The following is a 25,027-nucleotide window of genomic DNA, read 5'->3' as shown; positions in this document are numbered from 1 at the left end:
ATAAACTCTTCCCTTCTTTCTCTTTTTCCTTTTTTTTTTCCCCTTCATGTTGATTCCATTCATTACCGTCTTTTTGCTTCTTATTCACTATATCTTGGCTGACAGCCCTAGTGTACTTGCCATCAATGCGCCTCAACCAAATCAACAACTCACGAGTAAAACACATTTCAATCTGACTTATACCATTGTTGGTTCACAAACAAGTAAGAGAGAATAGAAGAAAAAAATGATGTAGAAATACTAAATTTGTTTGTAGCCAATCCACCCTTCAGTGCTTACTATTTTAATTCACTCGCGGCTGAATTTATTTGGAAAGATCGCTCAGGGGGACAGTCTCAATCACTAAAGATCTCCTCTTCACTTGATTGTGCACCTTACCCTGCCGGTCTTCAAAACAAAGTGTACAACCAACAATTTAATGTTCCTAATTGCCACTTCTTTTCTCGTTATCCACCTTCTCAATATGATTTCTCCATTCTCTTCACACCTTATTACGCTCCTCCCACCAACTCATCACCTGCCACTGGCCCCGAACAGCCTCCTGTGTCCGTGCCTGTGACCATTCATGTCAACAATGATACTTTTCCAAAATGTTAAATGTTTATAATAAATTCTATTACACATGGTATCGTCTCATCTTTTCATCTTTTTCTTCATTTCCTCCTTCATTTTCACCCACAACAATCCATTCGACATCACCCGAAAGTAAGGCGTCACTGTAATCAGAAGGGAAATGGTCGTTGATAAAGAATGGTAACAAGAGACGGAATAAGATGCGTACAGATGTTTCTTGCTTTAATCGACCGATCACGTGTCGATTGAGTATACCAGACAGATGGAGGTAGGATATAGGACGGACAGGTACGGGTTGATTCGTCTTGGGATCCGGTGGGTAAATGGTAATTTTGTAGGCTGCATCAATAAATACAAGTGTGCCTGGAGGAGGACTATACCAATAGGGAATACGAGGCACGACATCTAAATAGAAGCATGAGTGGGCTAAATCATTCTTTAGAGAGGAATTTTACCATTATTAAAAGTGTGATTGAATATTTTACAGGTTATCTCAGGTCCAAAGGATCTTCCAAATGCCTCGTCACCAATATTAGGTTGTCCATAGGTATACAAACCAGCAAAATAAGGTATCAATGAACTCTTTGATTGGATCATTTTTGCCAAAAATACTATATATTTATAAGCATTCATGGTTCTAAAGTAGTCCTATTGGTGTTTACCTGTTGCCAAGGCACCACCTAACGAATGGCCAGTGATAAACAGTCTTTTTCTTGTCTCCGATCGCTCCTGCATGACTCTCATAATCCAAGTCTCTGCTTGTGAATAGAGACTATGATATCTTACTTCTGATGTAGCAACCCAGCTAGCATCAATTGGATCAATCACATTTTGGAAAATGTTGAAAGACACCATACGCATGATCTGCATGGTCGCTTTTACGGCTGAGGCAATCGACTGTAACAGAGAGGTATGACTGAGTTCGAGATGGATACGGGTCTCTTCTTCCTGAACATGTGTTGTCGTTGTTGCTCCCATGGCGTCCCAGAAGCCCTTGTGAACTTTACCCATCGGTGTATCGGCCGAGAATATCTCAGTGAGACCAGCGTCAATGTTTGTAACGTAGTTTTGGATATTGAGTGGGTTTGTGCCTCTAAACACCAAGAGGACATCACCTTCCTTTTCGACAACATAGGCACATACGTTCTATAAAGTTCCCATAAGAGACAACATCCATCATATATTATTTATATCTAACCTTGTATCCAATTGGCTTGAACGAGCCAACGACATCAAAGCCAGCCTGTTCGAGCTCATGCTTGACAACGTCAACATCCTCATATGCCAATTTACTAGCTACACAGAGAGTATGAGCCATCGACAACGAGTACTCGGGTCGCTTGAAGCCCTTTTCGGTCTCAAAGGACTTGGAAGACTTGGGTGGATCATGACGATGATGATTACCTAATCTGAAAAATTTGGCGTCACCCACATTAATGACAGCTGTAGCGCGAAAAAAAATGAGTGTTATGACATTATACACACCATTGAATCTTACATAGATGCTTCTTTGTTGCGTGTTGTGGTATAAAAGGATTCAGTAGCTTGCGAATCAGTTGATCGCTCATCAGCAAGACAACAAAGATGACAAAGAAATGGCAACGAACAACAAGATTAATAGCTGGTCCCAAAACTCTATTCTTTGATACTGTTTGTACTATAGGTCGAAGTCTGTTGCTTATCCTGACCAGTGTACGTGATATCAGCGGCATACAGTGTTGAATACATTTGAAGGTGGTATAGAGAAAGAAAGGTGCCAGGAGAATTGAAAGAGAAAGCAGGTAACAGAATAAACTAAGTATCCATCTTCCTTTATAGTTGGCATAGTAACCGATAGCCGCAGGTATGAATGCTAGTATGAATATTACTTCTACAATAAACTGTTTATTCATGAAAGAACAACAATAAAAAAAAGGCAGTGAAATTCATGTGAAGAGGATCTTTTTTCATTTTCTGTACTTGAATTTTTTTCATGTGCTAAACAGAGGTAACACATTTGTGTTTGTCATTGTGATCTGATATGGCATTTCATCTCTTTGCCTAATTCATGTTTGAAATGCGCAAGTTTATTGAAACGAATATACAGGATGATTAAAGTGAGCCTGAGCCCCTTCGTAGCCTTCTGGATAGGTCACCATCAATTTCCAAATCAAACAAACGCCAGATACCATCTTCATCCTGGAAATCATTATGTACAATATTGACCAAGTACCAATGGTCATGAATGTCCAAGATGATCTCGGCTGATGGACTTTTTCTGTCGTAGATCCTGGCCCATTCACTCCATAGCTCAAAAGCTTCGTCTTTCCATGCCATAAAGGCTGTTTCTTCAACAATTGTGGGCTGTATAATTTCTTTTCCAGGGAACACACCCCAAGTGACCGCATTGGGCTCTTTATATACTGTGTTTGTTTTCAATTCTCCCTAGGAAAAAAGTTGAGCTCTATCTATGACCAACCTCAATTTTTGTTTTTCTTACCTTGTAGTTGACAGCAAAATAGGTTATTTCAGGTTCATTGCTCATCTTATCTATCAAAACTTGCAGCTGTTCTGGAGACACAAAGAATTCGATATACGCCTTTTGATAGACGTATCCGTTCCTTGGGCCCCACCCATAGACTGGATCCGAGCTTCTCGCTCCATTCACGGCAGGTTGGGAATTGATGGTGAGATAACCTAGGAAATTGATCGCTGCCAATCGTTGCTTGATAATATCTGTCTCGGGATCCAACTTTTGTGCGCTCCAGGGAAGAGCCTCTAATTTACCTTTACAGTACTTTGCAAAGAGAAGGGCGATATCATCCACGGATTCGGGCGTTCCCCACATTGCCAACTGTTTCTCTGGAGGGTACTTGATGGACACACCCCATCGATCAAATTCACCAAACGCAGGCGAGCGCGCATCACCCCATCGACCATTAGGAAATTCATCCCATGACTCTGTTCGTTGGATATAACTCTGTGTGCGATGTTTCCAAAAAATAGGTCGTACATTTTCCTTGCCACGTGTTGGTGTAAGACTCTACATGAGTGTGATTAGGTCTTTTATAGAATAACATAAAGAGGGTCTTACGGGATTCCAAGGCAGAGGCTTGACATACTCTTGTTCAGGTACAAGGCCTAACTTCTCCAGAATCAAGCGAGAAGATCGTTCGAGATTGAACGTGTAGATGTGAAAACCAGAGATACTTGTCTCTTGCTTGATACGCTTTATAAACTGTATGGTCAAATCAATACCATAATCCTTCACGGCCTGATCATCGTCCTTGACTGTTTCTAGGTCATCCCAGATCTTTTGTGGCACATGGTTCTTGTTGAAGGATATGACGCGAGAGAGACTAGAGTAACTTTGGATGGGAAAAAGCCCAGGTATAATGGGACATTGAATACCGATATCTCGACATCGTTTGACAAAGTCCACAAAGATGTCGACGTCAAAAAAGAGCTGAGTGACAATCAAATCAGCTCCTGCGTCTACTTTTTGTTTAAGTCTCAAAAGGTCATCGTCTTTATCTGGATTGTCAATATGTCCCTCTGGGTGGCCTGTTGTTATATGAGTTGATATACTTTGTTCTTTATGATACAACATACTTGCCTGCAACAGCGATACAGAAATAATCGCCGTATTTGTCACGAATGTATCGAACGAGATCAATAGCATAATTGAATCCGTTCTCACATGATTCCCAGTTTAGCTGACCTTTGGGCGGATCACCACGTAAAGCCAAAATATTTTGACAGCCACATTGTTTAGCTGCCTACACTAATTGTCAATAAACATAAAGTAAAGAGTCGTGTTTTACCTCCAATGCCTTGTCTATTTTTTCTATTGGCATATTGGTACATGTCAAGTGCATCATAGTCTCAAGTCCATACACTGATTGAGTAGTCGCAACTATTTCTGTTGTCAGATCAGCTGAAGATCCGCCTGCTCCCCAAGTGATGTCTATAAATTCTGGGCCAAATCGCTGCATTCGTTCTATACGGTCATATAGATTTTGAACACCCTTAAAATATAGTGAGTATGCTTGTAATAAATGCGTACTACAAGCTTACCATTGCTGTCTTTGGAGGGAAATACTCAAAAGAATAAAACATCCTTCCTTCATCTTCAGCTTTCTTAATCTTGGTTGTAATCTTCATTGTGAGAATATGAAAGAAAAAAGAAATCACCGCTGCATAAGTGGCGTCACATGCCATATTTGGGAGAAGTATTCAGATGTTGAGATTATCTTTATCAGCTCATCTAATTGGATATCCCCATTTGCGCTAATTTAAAATGATCCAAAGCGGCATTATCATTTGTGTGACTTGAAAAGATGTTGATAATCTATAGACAGGCAGTATATAAAAGGGAATCAGCTTCATCTATATTTTGTTAATTATTCTCTTTTCTTCTTCTTTTAAATAACAATGGCTCAATCTAACGGTCTATCATCTAATGGCACTCATCAAGCCAGACCCAAGGAAGGTGTTACTTCTCCATACATGTCTAATGATCCCAATTCAAACGTTGGCAACTTTAAGATTATCGAATCTACCTTAAGAGGTAAGCCTTATTCATATCGCTTGTCACTTTTCTCTAATATCTTTGTTACTTAGAGGGTGAACAATTTGCTAATGCCTTCTTCACTACTGAAAAGAAGATTGGTAAGTCCGTGTGTAAGATCAAAGAATGTGTTTATTAATTATATATGCATAAAGAAATCGCAAAGGCTTTGGACGAAGTAGGTGTTGACTACCTCGAATTGACTTCCCCCGCTGCCTCGGAACAATCCCGTAATGACTGTAAAGTGATTTCTAGCTTGGGTTTGAAGGCCAAGATCTTGACTCACGTTCGTTGCCATATGGATGACGCTAAACTAGCGATCGACACAGGTGTGGACGGACTCGATGTCGTCATTGGTACTTCTAGTTTCCTCCGTGAATTTTCTCATGGCAAAGACATGGAATATATTACCAAGCAAGCTGTCGAAGTGATCAGTTACATCAAGAGCAAGGGTCTCGAAGTTCGTTTTTCCACAGAAGACTCTTTCCGCTCTGATCTCGTTGATTTACTCAGTATTTACAAGGCTGTGGACAAGATTGGTGTCAACCGTGTGGGTATTGCCGATACTGTGGGTTGTGCTAACCCTCGTCAAGTGTACGAATTGGTCAAGACGTTGAGAAGTGTTGTCAGTTGTGATATCGAATGTCACTTCCATAACGATACCGGTTGCGCTATTGCCAATGCTTATGCTGCTCTTGAAGCAGGTGCTACTCACATCGATACATCTGTCCTTGGTATTGGTGAACGTAATGGTATCACTCCCTTGGGTGGCCTCTTGGCCAGAATGTACGTCGGTGACAAGGATTATGTAATGAAGAAGTATGACTTGACCAAGATTCGTGAGGTTGAAAATATCGTTGCTGATGCTGTCGAAGTCACTGTCCCATTCAATAACTACATCACCGGTTACTGTGCCTTCACTCACAAGGCTGGTATTCATGCCAAGGCTATTCTCAATAACCCATCCACTTACGAAATCCTAAACCCTCATGACTTTGGTATGACTCGTTATGTTTCTATTGGTCACCGTTTGACTGGCTGGAACGCAGTCAAGAACCGTGTGGAGCAATTGGATTTGAACCTTACTGATGATGACGCCAAGGCAGTGACGGCCAAGATCAAGGAATTGGCTGATGTTCGTCCTCTATCACTAGATGATGTCGATGTCTTGCTTCGTTCCTATCATCAAGCTAAGGAAGATGGTAATCATACTCACTTTTTAAACAAGATTGAAAAACCAGAACACATAGCTTCTTTCTCATCAGAGGCTGCTATTGCATAAGCACATACATCATTTCCCTAGATCTTTTTTCAAAAAAAAAATGCTTTTTTTTTTCGTAGGCTAACTTGTATACACCCATTATATATATTTCTTTTTTCATTTAACTCTTCTTTGTATAATAAATGATATTATTTATTCCTTTTATATTTATTTAGAATGACAGACAGGTTTAAGCAGATTGGGGCAACAAGGATCATGAGCAGCTAAAAGAAAGTTAGAATATGCCCGCTTATAAAATATAATCATCTTACGTTTATAAGTGCAGTTGTTGGCACATTCATCAGGGCATGGAGGCTTGTTTTCGCTTTGACAAGGAGCAAAGCATTGGACGGAAGGGCATATAGCCTTCAGTAGCTTGGGACAACAAGGATCATTAGCACCTAGTGATGATCTGTCAGCTTTTTTTAAGAAACAAAAAATATCAAAAACATACTCTCATAATAGCAATTAGTGCATTCATCGGGACATGGGGGTTTGTTGTCTTTTGGACATGCAACCAAGCATTGAGGATCCCTTTTTGAATGACTCGCTATGGTTAGTTTTTTTCATATTACAAATAACACTGACACTCACTTTGGGAAGCTGCGATCACCAGGACATTTTGGTGGATGAGTAAAAGGACAAGGTAAGTCAGGATATATACAGTTTTTCTTGCATCGCTCAGGGCTGATAAACAAGTTTAGAAATAAAGAAATAGATGGTTGTATTTTTCTTTACCATGGAACAATCATTTGAATACAGATTTCGCCACTGTCTTTTTTAGCTGTTATGGCGGCTTGGGTAGCAACAACAGCAGTTATAGCAAGAATAAACCAATGGATAAACTTCATCTTTGGAATAAAGAAACATAGAAAAATGAAATGAAAGAGGAGCGTATATATATATATATATATTCGTCATATGCGTGTATACAAAAATAGATACCCTCCCTTTTTTCTTTACGTGGCTATTTTTGTATGCTTGTGTTGTTAATGTCTTCTCCCATTTTGTGATCAACATGCATGTTCTCACGCCACTTGTTAGCATTGGCATAAAAAAAAGTTTATTATGTTACAAGAAATTGAGACCAAAGCCGAATTGAAGTTTAGGCAGCAGTAAGTCGCTCGAAGCGTATTTTATAGGAATACAGTAATTTGCTTCAATTCTGGCAATACTGTGATGTAAAATGAGGCCAAAACCAACAGAAGTACGAGGGTTATTAGCCAACTCATTCAAGCTATCCTTAGTTGTCTTGGTCACAATGCTACCAGCATTTGCAAACGCATGGGCCTTGACGGGTGTATGCTCTAGACCGGGAATAGCACTGATCAAGCTGACACCTGCTGCCCAATAAGCTTGGCCACCGAGTGCGTCATCTAGCGCAAATGGTTATTTTTTTAGCCATGTACCTCTGTTACACTTACTTCCATCTCGTTCACCAATGCCACCCGTCTTGAAGCCTCGCACAGACAATGGACCACCCAAATAGAATCTATCCGTCACGGGTGCATCCTTTGACACGTGGGTCATGAGACCAGCTCGAACTGAGGTGCTCAGAGTCAACAAATCTCGTACGATAGGTTGATGATAGGATCCATTCAGTTCATGCTTCACATAGCTCACATCGCCCTTGTCACTCATGCCAGCTACTTCTTGGAACAGGCTCAAGTAGTGACCGTTCATGGGAAGTAATTGATCATCACGTTCATCTCTAACAAATTGATGAGAGAGAGCATGCTTCTGATGAGAACCAGATTGATGACGCACACTAGATCAACAAAGTTTCAGGGCTGGTTAATAAGGTTCTTGTTTTGAGAATTTTATGATGTCTATTTTTTTCTATTTACGTGCTTGATGCCTGTTGAAGTGCTACAATATCCCTATCAGTTAAGGTATAGGCCACTTGGTGTTCACCAAATTTGTTGAATGCCTAAGTTACATGTTGAATCATTCCGTCTTTCTCTTCTTTCTATTTCTCTCAATTCCTATTATCCTACCTTCACGCGAATACCACAAGACTTGGCTGTTTCTTTAAAGGCATTGATCTGGCTATGATCTCGGATGGAGCCATTGACGAAGAGACCGATCTTGATATTGGCGTCACCTCTAAAAGGCGATTCAATTGCTCCCTAGTACAGTTTTTTTTTCTATTTTATTCCACATGTCTATGTCCTATGATGTTTGGTTACCTCAAAGGCAGCTCTAGTACGATTACCAAATGAAAAACTAGTATACGCCTGTTCTGCACCACCAAAAAGGTTGCGCACACCTGCAGTTCCATTCTATCACGAAATGAAACTGTTATGATGTTGTTGTTATTTTCATACAAGACTTACCAATTCAGCTTGGTTGTCACCCACGTTCACTTTGGTATGAAATATGCCCTTTTCCTTTTCCTTTAATCGAAGTGTGATGTCGACCGTGTCAGGCTGTTGATGGTTTGTGTCCAAGTAAATCTTGATTTCCTCAAATACATCATGATTCTGTAACTGAGAGGCCATCTTTTTGACTTGGTTAATCACTTCTTCAGTTGTCTCAGCCTTGAATGCGTTTGAGGTTATACTGTTGAGGAATGAATGACGTGTCTTGGTTGTTCCAACCACGCGAAGTGCGTTTACACGAAGAGGTGCCTCGGGTGGCGCATTCTATAAAAGGTTTGTTTATTGTTCTTCTATTATTCTTCTTTCTCTTTACATTAAACACAGAAGCGTTGCTTGACATTTTAATAAAGGTGACAACAGTTAAGAAATAATGAAAAAAAAATTTGTTACCCCAGCTTTATGATAAAATAGAATAAAAGCCAATAGAAATACATGCTTTAAATATAAACGTCATTTTATGATAAACCACTTAAATCGCGTTCCAAGTGAGGATCAACCTCAACTGGACTCGCAATCAGTTCATTAGCGTATCCAAAGGTACAGTCAGATCCATTAGCCTTTGTTGGCGTGGTTATACTGGTAGATATTAATTTATGATAATAACATGGATTTATAACTTACCTATGTTGGCGTCTTAGCCCTTTCATGTCAATCTTTAAACTATGTTTTCTCGCCTTAAAGTGTTTAACTTCTTCAATAATTGTTTCTTTCATGTCTTCTATTGTATCCAGTGACTCAAATGAAAAGTCAAATAAGGTGGAATGAGAAGGCTAAGATAATGTTGGTCCAAGTCTTTTCTTTTTAATATATCTTTACCTCATCGTTTGGGTCATGGAATAATTCAAAATAAGGATGCTCCAAGGCTTCTTCTACAGTAATTCTTGATGAAGGATCGAACGTCAATAGTTTCTCTAGTAGATCTAACGCTGATTTTTATAAAAAAAGCAAGTTTAATGCAACACATATTGTTCACTGATCTTTATTACCAGTAGGGCTTGCATTAGGATAAAGTTGACTAAGTGGTATTTTTTGGAATTTTTCCAAGCTTTTGATATATATCTGTGCCTGTATGCAGTATTATATCAACTATCCTAATGGTCAACACCATCATTTATTTACCCTTTCACTTCCCACTCGACTAAGTGTAGCGTCGTCAGGAGTCCCAAGGACATACAGTATCTGATTTAGTTGATCTACGACTATATACCAGTTTAAATCAATCAATCACGTATACACAATCTACTCACAATGTCTTCCCTTAAATAGTGGCTTTCCTCCAAGCAATTCAGCAAACACACACCCCACAGACCACATGTCAACTAGAAAAAAAAAAAGGGATGTCAACAAGCGATTACAAATAAAACTGACTTACTAGCTTTTGTATAGCTCTTGAAACCCAACATGATCTCTGGTGCCCTATACCATCGAGTGGCAACATACTCTGTCATAAACCCTGCATCAGTCTGTCCACTTGAAGGATCAATGTAGCCACGAGCTAACCCAAAATCGCAAATCTAAAAATAAACGTGTTATGGAGAGCAGACCCAGCGAGTTCTATAAATAATATCGTTACCTTTAATTCACACCTTGTGTTGACAAGTAAATTGCCTAATTTAGATAATTTAAGTATGATTCGCTGCAGTAACAAGTGTTGGACATACTTGGTTTCAAATCTCGATGTAAGACCTATGTTTTTGCTAAAGTTACTAAATCCGATCTGTGGATGATAATGCCTATTGCTTACATTGGCACTGTGGATGTATTTGAGTCCACAGCAAGCTTGGTAGATGAAGCTTTGAAAATGTTCATCTGTCAACGGCTGACGAGACTGAATGATTTGGTGAAGATCTGCTTCCATAAGTTCCTGATAGAGATAACTGTTGTTCTAGAGAGTCAATGGGCGTGTTTATGTGCATATGGATCATGGCTGATAATTGTATCTTACATTTCATTAAAGTTGTTATAGTCAACAATGTCTATATCATATAATCCAATGATCTATGTTCAAATCCATAAATATATCTTCTATATATCCACATATATATATTTATTATATGTCAAAGGTGTGTCTATGTACATTTTTATGTCCATTAAAATGTTCCAATAGCTTTACTTCTCGTAAGGCCCTTTTTGTCAATATTGGTCTTTCAAATAATTTGTTGATCTTGACAAGTGATTAGCTTAAGAAGTCTTTTTCCTTTTTGTGTACCTTTTTGATAGCACAGGACACACCTGTCTTTGTATTTACAGCAGCACTAAGTAGTTCTATGAGTTGTCATGGAAACATCATGTATCATTCTATCTATACCATACTATGCCGTATGCACCCTTTCCGATTTCTCTTTCAAAAGCATATTTTTCATATACTTCAAAAGATTGACCGTAACAAGGCAAACTATGGTACTTCATCCAAAAAGAAAGAAAAGTAAAGAAAAAGGAGAAGAAAATGGTCACTGAATCATTTTATACACAGACTTTACCAAATCTTGTTCCTAAAAGAAACACATTCTAGCAGTAACAATAGTATCGTAGTTCTAAATATCCCAATACAAATTTCTCTTTTCTTTCTCCATAATAAAGAGTCTAAATCGTTGTCATCGACTTGATGTTCTTTTCCAATTAATAATCCAACAAACACAACACTTTACCTCTGACGAGAAGGTCAGTTTTGGATACTACAAGACAATGTTCGGTCTGTTGACAGTGATGAAGATGTTTACAGAAAAAGTGGGAATATGCTTCCCTTGATCATCTCAAGAAGTTAAAGTTGCATTTCGTTCATGCTCACAGCAAGTTGCTTTGTACAATAGAAAAGTGTAATGAATGTATGACCTGCTATAAGGTAAAAGCAGCGGACCTTGATGTCGGTTGTGGGCACCGAAAGATTCGAAAGAAGCGCATCTGGCGTTGTTATCCCTGGTCTCACAGTAACAAAAGTAGGAACTAGTTTATCTTATATGGATAATGCACCTATCCATAAGCTAGAAAAAGTTGTTGAAGAAGTAAATAGGAGAGGCAGTAAAATAATATACCTTTCATCTTACTCGCCTTTCTTAAAACCTATTGAAGGGCTTTGAGTCAAGCTGAAGTCGCTCGTACGAAGATCCTTAATAACAAATCGCACGATAAATTGATTGCAAAAGTGCCACTCTTCAGGATTGTCAAGGATGAGTTAGGCATCCTGGATTTTTTTTTTTTTTTGAAGTTGCTTAAATAAAGGAGTGCTTCTTTAATTGAATGTTGTCAAGAGCTAAAAATAATGCCATTGTGACTTGTCGCATTGACTGATAAAATGTAACATTGTGTAAATCAAAGCTTTTTTTTACTTTGCTTTATTTTTATGCGTTTCAAAGCTTCTGCTAATAATCCTGTTGGTCTGTACAGTAAGTTGTAAGCATATTGCAATTATAAACAAGCTTTTAAATTTGCTATTAGAGATTGCTCAAACCTTGGAGAAACTTGGTCCAACTGTGATCATGGCAATGTCAATAGAAACAATCATGTTTATTCGACACAGAGATCATGACGCTGGAATTCAAGCATGGATGTAAATAGATTGTATTTACACATATACATATATATCTTTGCTGATTAACTATATCTTGTAGAAAACTACAGCCAGTAAGAAAGCACTATAGAACACGCATATACAGTATAGCTTATTATTCCTATAGCAATCACTTTTTACAAATTATAGAATTGAAAGTGCCAACAATAATGAAATCAATCTATTCTTTCGTGTGAGCGACTTGCTTTACATTAGCAAAGTCGCGCAGCAAGCAACCAACATCATGATCAACCTGAGATTAAGAGACGGTCAGCCTTATCTCAACTGGAAAATGACGTTACAAGTAAATCAGAAACAATAGTAAATTCATCTGTATCTAACCTTTTATATGAACATAGGATCGAAATGGATCCTCTATGGAATCTGTTCAGGAATTAGGAGTCAGCCTTATCTCTCCAGACAGGATGGTGTACATCAAAGAGCCAAGAACCTTGGGCATTCCACACGTAAAGAAAAAGAAAAAGAAAAAGAGATGAATTGACTATTTAATAGATAAAGGGGGGAAATGAAAACCAATATTTTTTAGACCTATATCCTACTGCCTAATGTATCTACACTTAAACCCGTAGCAGAGAGACTAAAATCACTTTCAAAATATCTCACATTATCTGCCAACATGAACGGTGTCTTTAAGGTGACAATCGAAACAGTAAACTGTGAATGTGAGGCGATATTTGAAGGATTAGAGAACCCTCAGCTAGAAGGACAGCAGCCAAATGAGGATGTAAATGAATTTGCTCATGTACGTATTGCGAGTGACGACTTTGTAAGCTTTTTAAACTGTTATCACTTGGATCCCCAAAACGTGGTTTGTTCGATTACAGACGATCTACAGCTTGTATTCTATGTTTATATGATCATTGATACATATCAAGCACATGAAGCGCCTATTCGCCCTATTCATTCACCACAGACCATCATGACCTGTCATGTTCCTGCTTATTATGAATAAAAAAAAGCGGATGCTGAATTTATATTTCCACGTTTTTCCTTTTTTTGACGACGTCCTCTTCCTTTTTTTTTGGACTGAATATATACCCCTCCTCTCCTTCATTATCTTCATCATGTGTAAACATATTCTTAATGCTCAAGTAAAAGGACTTGCAAGAGTCAAGATGAACAAGACTGACTGATCTATTAGGTTTCTATTCGAGCACCTTGTTGTAAAAAATGGTTTGACTGTGCCGAATGTCATGCTGCAGTTTCAGATCATCCCTTGAGAAAAACAAATGAAATGGTATTTGCTTGTAAAAAGTGCAAGAAGGCTTTTCGTAAAGACATGACGTAAGTAGCTTATACATTAATGACATTTATAACATACTGATGATGTTTTACAAAAGTGATTATGAAGATGAAGATGAATACTGTCCACACTGTGACAACCATTATGTACTAGATGCTGTCACACCTGAGGCCACATTGGGTATTGAAACGGAAGATATTCGTGTAGATAATAGGTAACAGAATACATACTAATGTGTAACTACATGCTTAAAATAATTCCAATAGAGTAATCAGGGATGATCGTGTTAGATCCAAACAAGGGCCCACGAGTATCTTTGATGTTGATGCATCTAATATATTGGGTTAAACATAACTGGGTTATACAAACAAGAGAACATTTTAGAAATAAAAAGGGCATAGTCTATTTCTTTTCTTTCTTTTTTTTCTTCTTCTTTGTAGAAATGATTTGGCGTGCAATGGATAATCACCAACTGATGGAAAGTAAAAGTCACTTGACGGAACAGAATTCGTTATTCATGAACCTTACACCTGAAATACAAAAGAAGAAGGAGCCAAAGCGACTGACGACAGCTTATAAGGTCAATGGCGTCAATATCCTGAACAGGTATATATCATAGACTGAATCTCACCTGAGACTAAACGTCTACACCCAGAAAAAACCTGGACAGCAAGACGGTGATTGAGAGAATACAGAAACGTAGAGAGAATCATAATTATATCGAAAGACGTAGAAGGAATTATATGAATAACACCATTTGGGAGTTATCCAAAGTGATCCCAAACGCATGTGCTCCTGGTCAGAAGCCGAACAAGGCCAACGTTCTGAAGCTGGCATTGGAACATATTTTGGCAAGTTCACGTTTAGGGTTGCATCCGTCTGGTCTAACATAATCCTTTCCTTTTACAGGATTTACAAGCAGAAAATCAAGCAATCAGGCACCAATTAAGACATTATCAACCCTTTCTCCACGATCATACAGATACACAAATGAATATAAATACTAATTTGGACGTATTACATTGCTCAAGTGCAACAAACAGTATTCATAGTAACAATAGTAGTCAAAGTAACAACTATAGTATCCATAGTAACAGCAGCAGTGCAACCAACTCACCATCTGCTCCATCTGAATCCAACTTTCCTTCTATGTCTAAACCCATTCTTCCATTTATAAACTATTATGAAAAACCCTTAAACTATTATTGAAAATTTTTGTATATAATAAATTCATTAGGTTTGCTATATAAGCGTAACATTAAAACCAACCAATAGGAATAATAAAAGCTACGGCGCGCATTCATATCTCCTCTTTTAACTATTTGAGGCAAATACTACTTTTTAAAGCAAAAAAGACCCTAAATAAACATAAAATTTTCATTGTAATACAAATGCTAACAAAAGGCTGCATGTGAAGATATTGCCGTTCTTGACCCAGACGTTGTGTAAAACCTTCAGTTTACTAGAAGGAACTCCTTATTTGGTTAGTATCCGTTGCTAACCATCCCCCTCTCTCTTTTTCTTTTTGTTTGTAAAATAAAATGAGTCTAGATTTGTTTAACCTAAACTAGTACATTTTATGCAAATCTATTTTCTGTACCATGTATCCTATACAACTTACATAGTGGATACACACATATTATAAACACAGAATTAGCAAACCTTCCACAGCATAATAGGATTCACGAACTGTGTCTGGAAGGCAGCAATAGTATTTAGGATGGGATCACAGCATTAGTACATATAAAGAACACCAGGAGTGAAAGTCATTACTGAATAAGACGTCATTATTCAAGTAGCACGACGCAATATGTGTTCAACAGACTTCTACAGAAACGAATGCGTGTAATTCAGTTCAAGGGTGAGAAGCCAGTGCTTTCTATTGTATGTTTAATAAGTCATATCGTGAAAACTTAAAGTATACAGAGGCACTCAGCTCTATCTTCATGCTATGTTCGAGTTTCTCTTCGTCCTTTCTCCTTTGATCTGCTTACCGAGACTTGTTGGGCCAAAGAGCGTAATCCGTAAGGCAATTGTTGCTATCATTGTCATTAGTGCCAAAGTTGAAAGATCCTGGCTTCTTCACATCTTTAATCTCTCTTGATATTTTCTTTAAAAAGATCCGATCTAATTGTTTATCCATTACTACTGCCGATATATTGTTTTTATCATAGTTTCAGTATCCGCCTCTGTGATGAAAATCGAGCTTATCATGTAAATAAATCTTCTTGATCTTGCTGTTTAACACGCTTGAAGTGTCCGTCTCCTGTTATCAGTTACCCCAAATCGAACCATAAAGACGTATAAGCTTTCTAAAGCACCAAAATTTATGCTATTTACGTTTTTATATTGAGCAAAAATTCTACGGAGCTTTGCTGGTAAGCTCTTCAAATTAAATTCGTTTAGTCTATGTTGCCAAGAGTGAATAGTCTAACCGTTTAACCGAAATAAGTTTAATATTTTATGCATTGATGAGTACCGTGATAGATACTGTATAAAGTTCAGACATTGTGCATAGTCTTTAGCTTTTCAAACGAGTGTAATTTGTATTACTTGAACAAGCTGGTTATCTTATAGTTTTCTTATAAGAAGTGCATAGTCAAAATGTACTGGAAGAAGTGTCTGGAAATTGAGATTTTGAGGCATCTATTTATATTCGATATGGGATATGATGAACAAAATGGAATAGAAATTTATTTCTTGTGCCGTCTGCACGTAATGTATAATTAAATAAGACCAACGTTACATTTAGCTTATGAGTATAAGCTTTACAAGGCTTATTTCCCCATCCAACGTGACGACCTGCAGTATTTATAAGCTATTCATTAAACTGCTGCTCATCGTCGAATGTAAGCTTCACTTCTGGTTCAAAATAGTTGGGAAGAAATCTTTGAATATACAAATCATGAAAGCTGTTGCTCATTTTTTTGGAACAGGATGAAAAAGCTTCCCCTATATTTGTAAAGCTTTTTACAAAAAGTGACTGCAAAAATCTTTAGATTTCACACCTCTATATGTTCAGTCTCAGATGATGCGCGATGTCAGACATATGTATAGGTCATCTCTCAATTACTATTTTTTCTTCTCAATTTTACAGTTTTAATTGTCGTCTGTTGGCTCTTATTACTTTAACCAAAGTAGGTTAATCATATTCTCAAAGTCAAATGATATTCATCTCTTTATAGGTTGTCAGCAAGAACATGATTGACTAGGAGGAACTGGATCTTATGGAGCCAGATTCAGACCGACAAAAGAATTTTAAAGGTATGTACAACTGAAAGCATTTTATGGACATTTTCTGAAGAAATTGTTTAGAAATACGTACAATCTGGTATTAACGCAGATGAGGCGAGATATCGAATATTTCACCCTATCAGGAAAACAACCGGAAGTTAGCGTGTTTTACGAGCAGCACATGCAATGTAAGTATCAGCGTCAAATGATATACATCCCAACTTATGTTTACTGTAGATTACCAGCTGCTTACGAGCACAGTGTGTTTTCTATTTCGGAAGCATAGCTAATAACGGACTATGTCCATCCATTTCTGCAAGCCCTTTTTGCTGAATGCAGCCCTCAGACAGTCCCGCATGTATAAGTCAATACGTGCATATAGATGTACGGGTGTCTTTATTAAAGCCTGTGAACTAGTTCTGACAAACTGTTTGGTGACAACATTACAAATAGCACTCGCCCAGACTACAGAGTAGATGTCTATGATGGACCAACCATCGCTTACAGTAATGAAGTAGGCGAGATAAAGACAGCTGGGGCAAGCCGAAACTTAATAAAGAAAGATATCTGCCGCATAGCGTTATACGCAAAAGAACTTGTAGACAGAAGCAATTTGGAAGCAGCAATTGCCTTTCAGACTGTTGGCAAGTGTATTTTATATACTCTTCGATGACGTATCTCAACTTCTAACGTTTTTCAAAAGGACTGAGTATCATTTTTTACGCTGCATCTCTGTCACATAATAGAATATACATTATTTTCAGAAAGAGGTGTCGCGCTGACTTGTCGCTTTTTCGTATAAATTGTATTATAAAATTGCGAAAATGCAACTTTACATTCTGAAAAGGCTGTATTAAGTTGACAACTTGCGAAATACATTCTTTATTAAAAAGAGCTGAATATTATTAAAAAAGACGCGTGCACGTTTTATAGGAGGAGAGATCCTATGGCTGCTATCTATATTAACGTTGTCAGTATAATTTAATGTCGTCAGTGTGATCATTGTTATACTAGTAGCTACTGTAGTTATTATTATAATGTTATTCTCATAAGATACGATAGAGGAATGTAAAGTAGACTGTATGATCTACTGTAAGATGTAAAGTATTAAATTGACTATCTCATCAAACATATCACCCTCCCCCCAGATGGAACATCATCCTTTTCAATAAAGTGGAGTTGAGTTTTATGCAGCTTATGGTATGGTTGCTTGTAATTAACATTTACAGAAACAGTGAAGACTAAAGTACTTCGATATTAACCTTGAGCGTGCACTCTCAAAGCAAAACTGTCCCAATGAATATTTTTAAAATGTGTTCATTTGGCATTATTCTGATGCTTTTCATTAGATGACGGCTGTGAGGAATCAATGGAAACTAAGCTCTGTTAAGTCATTGATAGTAAAATAATTTGCACGTGTTATAGCATCGATTCTCTTTTTGATGTTTGACTGAAATGTCTTGTTCATCAATTACGCCGTTAAAAATCTAGTGGGAGAAAAAGTTACAATGTGAACAAAACACTATGTCGTTAATTATTTAATTTGTTATGTTTACTTCTACGCATATTCGAATTCTCATGTCTCTGTCATTTGACTTTGTCTTACAAAGAATTGGAGTGTGTGTGGAAACGCCCCCCTTATTTTCAAAAATAATCTCAGCTGTCTGGGTCACAATAAGCCACAACCCTTTTTTTTATCTTTGTTCTCCACCTTTAAGTGTGCGTCTGTGTGTGTGCATATTTCTTTTTCCAAAGAGATGACATCGTTTGCAAATTTATTAAGAAATTCACGACTTGCGACTTTTAATAGGTCAATTGACCAAGTATACACAGCACCTTCACATTGTAAACAGATTGGTGACTGGGGCTTAAAACGCAGCTTACCCACTGTCATCCGCACGCCTTACTTGACAGTTCAACAACTTGATACAGCCGAACATCAAACACCATGGCGATCAGGCAGTTCTCAAGTATTATTTATTAAACGCTGGAAAGAGAATTTCCCTAATTCAAAGAAACCAGCACCTCGATCTGATCAAGACAAGTACAACATTGTAAAGATGACCCCTGCCGAATTTAAACGGTTCCTTCAACAATGCGCCAAACGAGCACCCGAGTTCAGACAGCTACTAGAACAAAAAAAGATGGTCCCCGAACAAGTATTTGATTACCTTCAGGTCGCATTCAAAGATAGTCCGGGCGATGCTGTTGTGGGTCCCTTGTATTCAGACTATGAGCAGGCCGAACCTGTCGTCGTCCAGGGACGTATTCTAAATGCAGCAAAACGTAACGGTCATGTCGTGGGTGTGGGTGGTATCACTGCCTTGTTGCCAAAGCGTCATACAGTCTACATGCGTCAGTTGGGTGATCGTCGGGTACGTACCTTTTATGTTGAAGAAGCATCGATCGATGAGGAAGGTAGACCGAGAGTAGTCCTGTCGGCTGCTCCTAAAGATGCTCATGCACATGCTATTACGATCGAGGAAGTGGATGAGACTGCAAAGGAGATGTTCTTGACAAGTAGGCCACCAGCACAGAAAATCATGAGTGATGATCATATAGAGGCGAACCCAAATCATGACTTAATCATGCGTAGAATTATCAATTTAATGGGTAATGCTGAAAATGATAATAAAGATTAAATAGTTAAAACAAACGAGTTCCATCGTCCAGCTGAGCAATCAATCGCCTTTTGATTCACAGACGTGCACTGACGAAAGTAGGCATCATATCCTTCGATAACTGATCGACCGAGTTGACCATATTTGTCTTGTGTAAAAGCAAGAAATGAGAAAAAAAAAAAAAGACATGTATAAAACGTGTGTTTTGAATAACTTACTGCTTCCACAAGACCATACTCTACCTTGGTCTATCTCAAATGAGCTCTTTGTTTAAAGAATACACATAACCAAACTTACCATCCAGTACTAGTGTATGGCATGATCCACAGACAGCCTTGACCGCATTCACTTCGACAGGTTCACCCTGATCATCTAAAAAAACGGCTAGATCCACAATACTATCACTATCTCCTGAACCCAGTCTGCCATCTTTTGATAACCCAAATGTGTACACATCTCCATCAATAATGACAACCGAATGAAATGGTCCGCACGCGAGCGATACTCGATCAAAATAAAGCCCTGAAAAATGATCAATCATCTGCGGTTCTTGTTGTTGTTCCTGATATGGCTCAGTTCCCAGTTGAGAGAATCGGTTTGACCCAATACCGTAGATGCCTTCATCGGTCAGACAGAGCACATGTTGACTCGATCCACAAATAGCTCTGACTTTGGGCAAACCAACAATCGGTTGTTGATCTTGACACAATACTCCCTGTGTACTCAAGACAAAGATCGATCCTTGGCTCCAACAGGCGTCTTGTACATCAGTCCAGTCGTGTCTCTTGCCAGAAGGAGTGATGGTGGTGGAAGTATTGGTATAGGTTATGATACCCATGCACTCATTAGGATCACCAAAGATGGACTGAATCAAATGAGCATTATTCAATAATGGTGTTATATAGTCAGGTTGATATCCCCACACGACAATCTCATCTTTTAAACTATTAAATTACTGCTTATTGTTGTCTTTATTGTTACCATTCACGACAACAATGGCTGTCTCCCAAGAAGTGAATAATATTCTTGTAATGTTTGTTTCTTGTCTAATTTGTTCAAAACCATTGAATCCAAAGGATAAAAGTGCCATTAAAAAATAAAGAAAAAGAAATCACGTGTGATAAATTGAGTTTATTTTAATCCACATTCTTCCACACAGGATTTTCTTCTTCATCTTTATATTGATCATCAAAAGCACCAGCACGATCCTCTTTATCAAACTGAGACACATCGACTGATACATCGCCTTCATCCATATAACTAGCATCGGACATAGCCAAAGTCTTGTCTTGCTCAAACAATTGACGACCTAGATAATAGTCAGTAACAGATCTTTATATATTTGCATATTTTTACCTGTCAGTTTTCCCTTTAGTTCCTTTGCCTTTTGTGCTCTTGCTACAGCATCCTTTTCTGCTATTTCTGCGTCAAACTTCTTTTTCCAATCCAAAAAGCTATCTCTTGTCACTTTGGTGCCTACAAATTTAGCTTGTTCTGCTTCTTCTTCTTTACGTTTCTTTTCCTTGACCAGTTCTTCTTCAGCTCTCTTGACGTCCAAAACGATATTATCTAGTTCTTCCTTGATGATCATCACCAAAGAGAAAACCATGGCCATACCGATCGATTCTTCAGCCTAATATAAATGTATACATGATTTAGCAAGTTTAGATACATATAAAACAACATACAGCCTGTTTGACAGATTGTTCTATTCTCGAAAGATATGATTCTGGCACTTGACCCTGAATAATTTCAATTTCATATTCTGGTAATTCGTCCGGGTAATTGGGTGTATATATCACATGCAATGAAAGTGCGCCTTTTGGATGTTTAATTAGCTGTTCCACATTAATAAACATTTGAGAGGGGGCTTACGTGGATTCTCTAGGTCTTGTTCTTCGGGATATATAGATATTCTAAATTCTGTCTCACTTATACCTATAATAAGAGTAAGTAATATGTTGGCTAATAAAGCATTGTACCTTCGAATTCATCTGGATAAATAGACTGAAGTGCTTCAATTTCATTCTTTTGTTCTTCTAAATAATCTGTCATTTTCTAAAAAAAATAATAGTAAAGAAGTGAAAACTTCTGAAGCGCGTCACAGTAAAAGAACACAAGAGACAACCTTATTTCATTGGCCGCATAACAGAATTGGAGATTGCAGCAGTGTAAAAGGCTGTATAATCCAGAAAATTTTTTCCGTTTTTTTTTTTTTTCTTTCTTTATCTTCATAAAATGAAGTTGAATAACGTCACTAGTTCAGAACTGGAATGGATATCTCAAATGGATGTGGATGTCGAGTGTTCACATACGCGAAAGACGAGTATTATTGGCACTATTGGTAATAAATGTATATATGCATGAATACATACATTATCTTATCTTTAATATAGGACCAAAGACAAACAGTGTCGAAATGATCACTCAGCTTCGAAACGCAGGGTTAAACGTTGTGCGTATGAACTTTTCTCATGGATCATATGAGGTAATAAAGAGCAAACCATACAGAGTAAAGACTAAATAGATCATCAGTATCATCAATCTGTTATCGATAATACGCGCAAGAGTTTTCAATGTAAGCCAAAAAAAAAAAATACTAACCAGAAAAATATACTCATGTTACCCCAAATTAGTATATCCCGGTAGAGCCACTGCCATTGCTCTTGACACAAAGGGACCCGAGATCCGTACTGGTTTGATGAAAGATAACATCGATATTCCCATCAAGGCAGGTCATGAGTTTATCTTGAGTACAGATGAACAGTATAAGGAAAACTGTGACGACAAAGTCATGTACATTGACTACAAGAATTTGCCTCAAGTGATCCAAGTCGATAAACTTGTCTATGTTGATGACGGTATTCTATCTCTTCAAGTCAAGGAAGTCCTTCCGGATGGTGTTCGTGTCGTTGCCTTAAACAACGGTACACTCTCTTCTCGTAAAGGTGTCAATTTGCCAGGAACCGATGTTGATTTGCCTGCGTTATCAGAAAAGGATAAAGCTGATCTCAGATTTGGTGTTCAAAACAAGGTTGATATGATCTTTGCTTCTTTCATTCGTCGTGGACAGGACATCAAGGATATTCGACAAGTCTTGGGTGATGAAGGCAAGGCGATCAAGATCATTGCCAAGATTGAAAATCATCAAGGTGTAGCCAACTTTGATGAGATTCTCGAACAAACTGATGGAGTCATGATTGCTCGTGGTGTAAGACTTGAAAAGGCAAAGGAGTATACATTATCTAATTCTTATTGATGATAGGATATGGGTATCGAAATTCCTTTAGAAAGGGTTTTTATCGCTCAAAAAATGATGATTGCAAAGTGTAATTTGGCTGGTAAGCCTGTTATCTGGTAAGTGTGCATACATATTCGGATGACAAGATGCTTATTCAATGTGAAAAAAAAAAGTGCAACACAAATGCTCGAATCAATGACTGTAAGTGTGCCATCATGTCCTTATCTCATCCGCTCATCTGTAACATATAGTATAACCCTCGTCCAACACGTGCTGAAGTATCTGACGTGGCCAACGCTGTCTTGGACGGAGCTGACTGTGTGATGCTCTCAGGTGAGACTGCCAAGGGTTCATATCCAATTGAAGCAGTTCAAATGATGCATCAAACCTGTCTATTGGCCGAATCGTTCATTTGTTATCCTCGTCTCTTCAACGAAATCCGTTCCTTGACTCCTTTACCCACAAGCACAACCGAAACAATCGCCTGTGCAGCCGTAAATGCAGCACACGAACAAGGAGCCAAGGCTATCATTGTCTTGACGACATCAGGAAAATCTGCAGGATTGATTTCCAAGTATAGACCCAGTGTGCCCATCATCGTAGTCACTCGTAATCCACAAACAGCTCGTCAAGTCCACTTGCACCGTGGATGCTTCCCCTTCCATTATCCAAAGGCTTCATCCAAGGAAGCCTCAGCTCTCAGTGCTTCATATAGCACAGATTATCTTAGTCCCTTAAACCTTGCTCCATGGCAAGATGATGTTGATGCTAGAATTAAATGGGGTAAGTGAATATAAAAAAAGAAAAACATGCTCTAATGTCTTTTGTGTTAGGTATGGAGCAAGCCATCAAGTATGGGTAAGTACATCATATGTTGTAAAGCTCTTGTTTCTCATCTACTTTTTACTAGGTTGGTCGGACATAATGAGTCAGTTGTAGCTATTCAAGGATGGAGAGGTGGATTAGGCAATACAAACACACTACGTATGCTTATGACTCCTTAATTCAATGTAATAAAGAAAAAGAAAAAAAGAGAAAAAGACACCCTTTATATTGCATGTGTGACCGTCTAAAATCGAAAGGACATATTCATCCAGGGCCTTTATATTTCTTTTTTTATTTTTTATTTTGTTCTTATTGTTCTTATGCCTTTACCATTTGGTTTAAAAGCTCCTTCAAAAGGCACACTTATTTTCAGTGGCATTGCTGGTGCGCTCAGTGGAATCATTTACACAAGTAATAAAAATGCAGAAGAATCAAGACGAAAAGTAGCTCAACGTGTTGCTCACCTTGCTGATCGTCCTTGTGGTGTTCATGTAAGAAAAAAGAAAAACAAGAACAAAAGGAACTCACGAATAAGATAGGAAATGCCTAGAAAAGTAACAATTTACATTTCTGCACCACCAGGTGATGGACTTGAAAAGAGTCGAACTTGGTTTAGAGAATATGTCAAAGTAAGAGAATTAGCTTTATGTTGACATGAGGATATTGACATGTTTTGAATAGCCTGTTCTAGTTGCAGGTGCAGTAGATTATGAAGTAAAAGAAGCCAAGGAACCAGGTCAGATTGAGAAGTCGGTTATGGAAGCCATTATCGAACAACGCCGTAAGGCTGAATCATCCATTATGGAAGTAGATGAACAACAACAACAACAACAAGTAGCGAATCCATTTATCGCACCCAATGTTAAAGAGATGATCAGTCAACAATCAAAAAAGAGAAAAGAGACAGATGGTATTCTGGCTATTGGACGAAACGCATATAGAGAAGTATTGAGTGGATTAGCCAAGGGATGTGAAGCTAGTCTCGAACAGAAAATAGAAGAAGAAAATGAAAAAGAGAAGCCTGTTGAGATGGAACAACAAGGTCAAGAGGAACTGATAAGTGAAGACATTCAACAAGTCAATAACGAAGTACAAGACGAAGTACGTTTCTCACTGCCACCCAAGTTTGAGCCTGTGATGTATATTCCACATTTCAATATTATTGGATGGTCCAATATTCCATACAGACTTTATATGTGGTATGCGGATTATAAGCGTATTGAAGAAGTAGGTAAATATACAATTGCAGCAGTCTTGAACCAGACGCGACCGATGGAACCAAGAGATGCAGATAAAGGACAAGAAGAAAAGAAATATTGGATTGGAGATGAAAAAGTAGAAGAATTAAAAAAGAATGATGAACCTATTGTTATTGATGAACGAATTATGGACAAACTTACAACTTATACCAGTGATGAATTGCCTTGAAAATAAAGCATAAAACATATAGACAAAGATTATTTTACTATTTGTTTTATTTTGATGACATAGAAAAGTATATATACAACGCATAAAAAATATATTAATTTGT

At 37.9% G+C, this 25,027-nt stretch overlaps 15 protein-coding genes across 15 annotated transcripts; 8 read left to right on the top strand and 7 right to left on the bottom strand.

Moving 5' to 3' along the window:
• The first annotated feature begins 11 nt into the window (after positions 1 to 11).
• On the top strand, positions 12 to 978 carry RHIMIDRAFT_143202 (uncharacterized protein). Its single transcript, XM_023605722.1, has 2 exons — positions 12 to 203; positions 257 to 978. The coding sequence occupies exons 1-2, from the start codon at positions 47 to 49 to the stop codon at positions 595 to 597; spliced, it is 498 nt and encodes a 165-aa protein (XP_023466022.1). The 5' UTR covers positions 12 to 46; the 3' UTR covers positions 598 to 978.
• RHIMIDRAFT_143200 (alpha/beta-hydrolase) lies at positions 417 to 2,592 on the bottom strand. The gene is made up of 5 exons (XM_023605721.1): positions 2,072 to 2,592; positions 1,772 to 2,016; positions 1,236 to 1,719; positions 1,029 to 1,184; positions 417 to 978 (listed from the first exon to the last, which is right to left on the bottom strand). Exons 1-5 carry the CDS (start codon positions 2,463 to 2,465, stop codon positions 617 to 619), a joined length of 1,641 nt encoding a protein of 546 aa, XP_023466021.1. The 5' UTR covers positions 2,466 to 2,592; the 3' UTR covers positions 417 to 616.
• A 72-nt stretch (positions 2,593 to 2,664) lies between these two features.
• Positions 2,665 to 4,716, bottom strand: RHIMIDRAFT_252066 (methylenetetrahydrofolate reduct; the record flags this gene model as incomplete). The annotated part of the gene is made up of 6 exons (XM_023610922.1): positions 2,665 to 2,997; positions 3,053 to 3,595; positions 3,647 to 4,139; positions 4,165 to 4,331; positions 4,377 to 4,580; positions 4,630 to 4,716. The coding sequence occupies 6 exons, from the start codon at positions 4,714 to 4,716 to the stop codon at positions 2,665 to 2,667; spliced, it is 1,827 nt and encodes a 608-aa protein (XP_023466020.1).
• A 345-nt stretch (positions 4,717 to 5,061) lies between these two features.
• On the top strand, positions 5,062 to 6,404 carry RHIMIDRAFT_203186 (homocitrate synthase; the record flags this gene model as incomplete). Its single annotated transcript, XM_023606667.1, has 3 exons — positions 5,062 to 5,122; positions 5,176 to 5,223; positions 5,278 to 6,404. The coding sequence occupies 3 exons, from the start codon at positions 5,062 to 5,064 to the stop codon at positions 6,402 to 6,404; spliced, it is 1,236 nt and encodes a 411-aa protein (XP_023466019.1).
• A 73-nt stretch (positions 6,405 to 6,477) lies between these two features.
• On the bottom strand, positions 6,478 to 7,288 carry RHIMIDRAFT_143186 (uncharacterized protein). Its single transcript, XM_023605720.1, has 5 exons — positions 7,122 to 7,288; positions 6,978 to 7,070; positions 6,838 to 6,917; positions 6,656 to 6,784; positions 6,478 to 6,607 (listed from the first exon to the last, which is right to left on the bottom strand). Exons 1-5 carry the CDS (start codon positions 7,232 to 7,234, stop codon positions 6,552 to 6,554), a joined length of 471 nt encoding a protein of 156 aa, XP_023466018.1. The 5' UTR covers positions 7,235 to 7,288; the 3' UTR covers positions 6,478 to 6,551.
• Positions 7,289 to 7,454: 166 nt separating this feature from the next.
• On the bottom strand, positions 7,455 to 9,104 carry RHIMIDRAFT_238119 (uncharacterized protein; the record flags this gene model as incomplete). The annotated part of the gene is made up of 7 exons (XM_023608892.1): positions 7,455 to 7,759; positions 7,808 to 8,151; positions 8,231 to 8,313; positions 8,381 to 8,512; positions 8,573 to 8,665; positions 8,720 to 9,028; positions 9,078 to 9,104. The coding sequence occupies 7 exons, from the start codon at positions 9,102 to 9,104 to the stop codon at positions 7,455 to 7,457; spliced, it is 1,293 nt and encodes a 430-aa protein (XP_023466017.1).
• A 277-nt stretch (positions 9,105 to 9,381) lies between these two features.
• Positions 9,382 to 11,173, bottom strand: RHIMIDRAFT_203226 (kinase-like protein; the record flags this gene model as incomplete). The annotated part of the gene is made up of 13 exons (XM_023606671.1): positions 9,382 to 9,534; positions 9,581 to 9,690; positions 9,751 to 9,829; positions 9,884 to 9,963; positions 10,012 to 10,083; positions 10,137 to 10,278; positions 10,338 to 10,372; positions 10,426 to 10,450; positions 10,509 to 10,641; positions 10,710 to 10,762; positions 10,842 to 10,928; positions 10,974 to 11,019; positions 11,073 to 11,173. 13 exons carry the CDS (start codon positions 11,171 to 11,173, stop codon positions 9,382 to 9,384), a joined length of 1,116 nt encoding a protein of 371 aa, XP_023466016.1.
• A 1,067-nt stretch (positions 11,174 to 12,240) lies between these two features.
• Positions 12,241 to 13,284, top strand: RHIMIDRAFT_252062 (uncharacterized protein; the record flags this gene model as incomplete). Its single annotated transcript, XM_023610921.1, has 5 exons — positions 12,241 to 12,311; positions 12,373 to 12,385; positions 12,439 to 12,615; positions 12,671 to 12,778; positions 12,859 to 13,284. 5 exons carry the CDS (start codon positions 12,241 to 12,243, stop codon positions 13,282 to 13,284), a joined length of 795 nt encoding a protein of 264 aa, XP_023466015.1.
• A 57-nt stretch (positions 13,285 to 13,341) lies between these two features.
• Positions 13,342 to 14,121, top strand: RHIMIDRAFT_143033 (uncharacterized protein). The gene is made up of 4 exons (XM_023605719.1): positions 13,342 to 13,423; positions 13,474 to 13,616; positions 13,673 to 13,789; positions 13,842 to 14,121. The coding sequence occupies exons 1-4, from the start codon at positions 13,397 to 13,399 to the stop codon at positions 13,921 to 13,923; spliced, it is 369 nt and encodes a 122-aa protein (XP_023466014.1). The 5' UTR covers positions 13,342 to 13,396; the 3' UTR covers positions 13,924 to 14,121.
• Positions 13,987 to 15,179, top strand: RHIMIDRAFT_284556 (uncharacterized protein). Its single transcript, XM_023613195.1, has 3 exons — positions 13,987 to 14,181; positions 14,231 to 14,426; positions 14,485 to 15,179. The coding sequence occupies exons 1-3, from the start codon at positions 14,033 to 14,035 to the stop codon at positions 14,782 to 14,784; spliced, it is 645 nt and encodes a 214-aa protein (XP_023466013.1). The 5' UTR covers positions 13,987 to 14,032; the 3' UTR covers positions 14,785 to 15,179.
• A 1,929-nt stretch (positions 15,180 to 17,108) lies between these two features.
• On the top strand, positions 17,109 to 19,451 carry RHIMIDRAFT_238115 (uncharacterized protein; the record flags this gene model as incomplete). Its single annotated transcript, XM_023608891.1, has 3 exons — positions 17,109 to 17,167; positions 17,227 to 17,457; positions 18,620 to 19,451. The coding sequence occupies 3 exons, from the start codon at positions 17,109 to 17,111 to the stop codon at positions 19,449 to 19,451; spliced, it is 1,122 nt and encodes a 373-aa protein (XP_023466012.1).
• RHIMIDRAFT_142953 (uncharacterized protein) lies at positions 19,345 to 20,950 on the bottom strand. Its single transcript, XM_023605718.1, has 5 exons — positions 20,787 to 20,950; positions 20,412 to 20,739; positions 19,728 to 20,366; positions 19,649 to 19,678; positions 19,345 to 19,578 (listed from the first exon to the last, which is right to left on the bottom strand). The coding sequence occupies exons 2-5, from the start codon at positions 20,518 to 20,520 to the stop codon at positions 19,448 to 19,450; spliced, it is 909 nt and encodes a 302-aa protein (XP_023466011.1). The 5' UTR covers positions 20,521 to 20,739; positions 20,787 to 20,950; the 3' UTR covers positions 19,345 to 19,447.
• On the bottom strand, positions 20,526 to 21,657 carry RHIMIDRAFT_313745 (RWD-domain-containing protein). Its single transcript, XM_023614887.1, has 5 exons — positions 21,413 to 21,657; positions 21,306 to 21,368; positions 21,119 to 21,249; positions 20,787 to 21,063; positions 20,526 to 20,739 (listed from the first exon to the last, which is right to left on the bottom strand). The coding sequence occupies exons 1-5, from the start codon at positions 21,483 to 21,485 to the stop codon at positions 20,567 to 20,569; spliced, it is 717 nt and encodes a 238-aa protein (XP_023466010.1). The 5' UTR covers positions 21,486 to 21,657; the 3' UTR covers positions 20,526 to 20,566.
• An 11-nt stretch (positions 21,658 to 21,668) lies between these two features.
• Positions 21,669 to 23,675, top strand: RHIMIDRAFT_227267 (pyruvate kinase; the record flags this gene model as incomplete). Its single annotated transcript, XM_023607590.1, has 8 exons — positions 21,669 to 21,774; positions 21,827 to 21,918; positions 21,966 to 22,008; positions 22,067 to 22,641; positions 22,696 to 22,787; positions 22,845 to 22,872; positions 22,923 to 23,454; positions 23,554 to 23,675. 8 exons carry the CDS (start codon positions 21,669 to 21,671, stop codon positions 23,673 to 23,675), a joined length of 1,590 nt encoding a protein of 529 aa, XP_023466009.1.
• RHIMIDRAFT_142931 (uncharacterized protein) lies at positions 23,595 to 25,004 on the top strand. The gene is made up of 3 exons (XM_023605717.1): positions 23,595 to 23,987; positions 24,036 to 24,125; positions 24,178 to 25,004. Exons 1-3 carry the CDS (start codon positions 23,817 to 23,819, stop codon positions 24,922 to 24,924), a joined length of 1,008 nt encoding a protein of 335 aa, XP_023466008.1. The 5' UTR covers positions 23,595 to 23,816; the 3' UTR covers positions 24,925 to 25,004.
• The last annotated feature ends 23 nt before the right edge of the window (positions 25,005 to 25,027 follow it).

This window comes from Rhizopus microsporus, assembly GCF_002708625.1.
Source record: "Rhizopus microsporus ATCC 52813 unplaced genomic scaffold scaffold_9, whole genome shotgun sequence".
In the NCBI taxonomy this organism is placed as follows: Eukaryota; Fungi; Mucoromycota; class Mucoromycetes; order Mucorales; family Rhizopodaceae; genus Rhizopus; species Rhizopus microsporus.
Note: the sequence above shows the minus strand (reverse complement) of the source record. Positions and strands in the feature narration are given on the sequence as shown.

What these genes read in the sequence shown, in the direction of transcription:
- RHIMIDRAFT_143202 (XM_023605722.1), top strand. Translation starts at nt 47, where the DNA reads ATGTTGATTCCATTCATTACCGTCTTTTTGCTTCTTATTCACTATATC. An exon ending in CATTGTTGGTTCACAAACAA is followed by an intron (nt 204 to 256) that starts GTAAGAGAGAAT and finishes ATTTGTTTGTAG; the next exon opens with CCAATCCACCCTTCAGTGCT.
- RHIMIDRAFT_143200 (XM_023605721.1), bottom strand. Translation starts at nt 2,465, where the DNA reads ATGAATAAACAGTTTATTGTAGAAGTAATATTCATACTAGCATTCATA. An exon ending in AGGTGGTGCCTTGGCAACAG is followed by an intron (nt 1,185 to 1,235) that starts GTAAACACCAAT and finishes ATAAATATATAG; the next exon opens with TATTTTTGGCAAAAATGATC. An exon ending in CAATCACACTTTTAATAATG is followed by an intron (nt 979 to 1,028) that starts GTAAAATTCCTC and finishes GCTTCTATTTAG; the next exon opens with ATGTCGTGCCTCGTATTCCC.
- RHIMIDRAFT_143186 (XM_023605720.1), bottom strand. Translation starts at nt 7,234, where the DNA reads ATGAAGTTTATCCATTGGTTTATTCTTGCTATAACTGCTGTTGTTGCT. An exon ending in ATTCAAATGATTGTTCCATG is followed by an intron (nt 7,071 to 7,121) that starts GTAAAGAAAAAT and finishes CTTGTTTATCAG; the next exon opens with CCCTGAGCGATGCAAGAAAA. An exon ending in CAACAACTGCACTTATAAAC is followed by an intron (nt 6,608 to 6,655) that starts GTAAGATGATTA and finishes ACTTTCTTTTAG; the next exon opens with CTGCTCATGATCCTTGTTGC.
- RHIMIDRAFT_143033 (XM_023605719.1), top strand. Translation starts at nt 13,397, where the DNA reads ATGTGTAAACATATTCTTAATGCTCAA. An exon ending in AACATATTCTTAATGCTCAA is followed by an intron (nt 13,424 to 13,473) that starts GTAAAAGGACTT and finishes CTGATCTATTAG; the next exon opens with GTTTCTATTCGAGCACCTTG. An exon ending in GCTTTTCGTAAAGACATGAC is followed by an intron (nt 13,617 to 13,672) that starts GTAAGTAGCTTA and finishes GTTTTACAAAAG; the next exon opens with TGATTATGAAGATGAAGATG.
- RHIMIDRAFT_284556 (XM_023613195.1), top strand. Translation starts at nt 14,033, where the DNA reads ATGGATAATCACCAACTGATGGAAAGTAAAAGTCACTTGACGGAACAG. An exon ending in GGCGTCAATATCCTGAACAG is followed by an intron (nt 14,182 to 14,230) that starts GTATATATCATA and finishes GTCTACACCCAG; the next exon opens with AAAAAACCTGGACAGCAAGA. An exon ending in TGGCATTGGAACATATTTTG is followed by an intron (nt 14,427 to 14,484) that starts GCAAGTTCACGT and finishes TTCCTTTTACAG; the next exon opens with GATTTACAAGCAGAAAATCA.
- RHIMIDRAFT_142953 (XM_023605718.1), bottom strand. Translation starts at nt 20,520, where the DNA reads ATGGCACTTTTATCCTTTGGATTCAATGGTTTTGAACAAATTAGACAA. An exon ending in AGCCATTGTTGTCGTGAATG is followed by an intron (nt 20,367 to 20,411) that starts GTAACAATAAAG and finishes ATAGTTTAAAAG; the next exon opens with ATGAGATTGTCGTGTGGGGA. An exon ending in AGTATGGTCTTGTGGAAGCA is followed by an intron (nt 19,579 to 19,648) that starts GTAAGTTATTCA and finishes CTTTTACACAAG; the next exon opens with ACAAATATGGTCAACTCGGT.
- RHIMIDRAFT_313745 (XM_023614887.1), bottom strand. Translation starts at nt 21,485, where the DNA reads ATGACAGATTATTTAGAAGAACAAAAGAATGAAATTGAAGCACTTCAG. An exon ending in AACAATCTGTCAAACAGGCT is followed by an intron (nt 21,064 to 21,118) that starts GTATGTTGTTTT and finishes CATTTATATTAG; the next exon opens with GCTGAAGAATCGATCGGTAT. An exon ending in ACTAAAGGGAAAACTGACAG is followed by an intron (nt 20,740 to 20,786) that starts GTAAAAATATGC and finishes ACTATTATCTAG; the next exon opens with GTCGTCAATTGTTTGAGCAA.
- RHIMIDRAFT_142931 (XM_023605717.1), top strand. Translation starts at nt 23,817, where the DNA reads ATGCCTTTACCATTTGGTTTAAAAGCTCCTTCAAAAGGCACACTTATT. An exon ending in ATCGTCCTTGTGGTGTTCAT is followed by an intron (nt 23,988 to 24,035) that starts GTAAGAAAAAAG and finishes CGAATAAGATAG; the next exon opens with GAAATGCCTAGAAAAGTAAC. An exon ending in GGTTTAGAGAATATGTCAAA is followed by an intron (nt 24,126 to 24,177) that starts GTAAGAGAATTA and finishes TGTTTTGAATAG; the next exon opens with CCTGTTCTAGTTGCAGGTGC.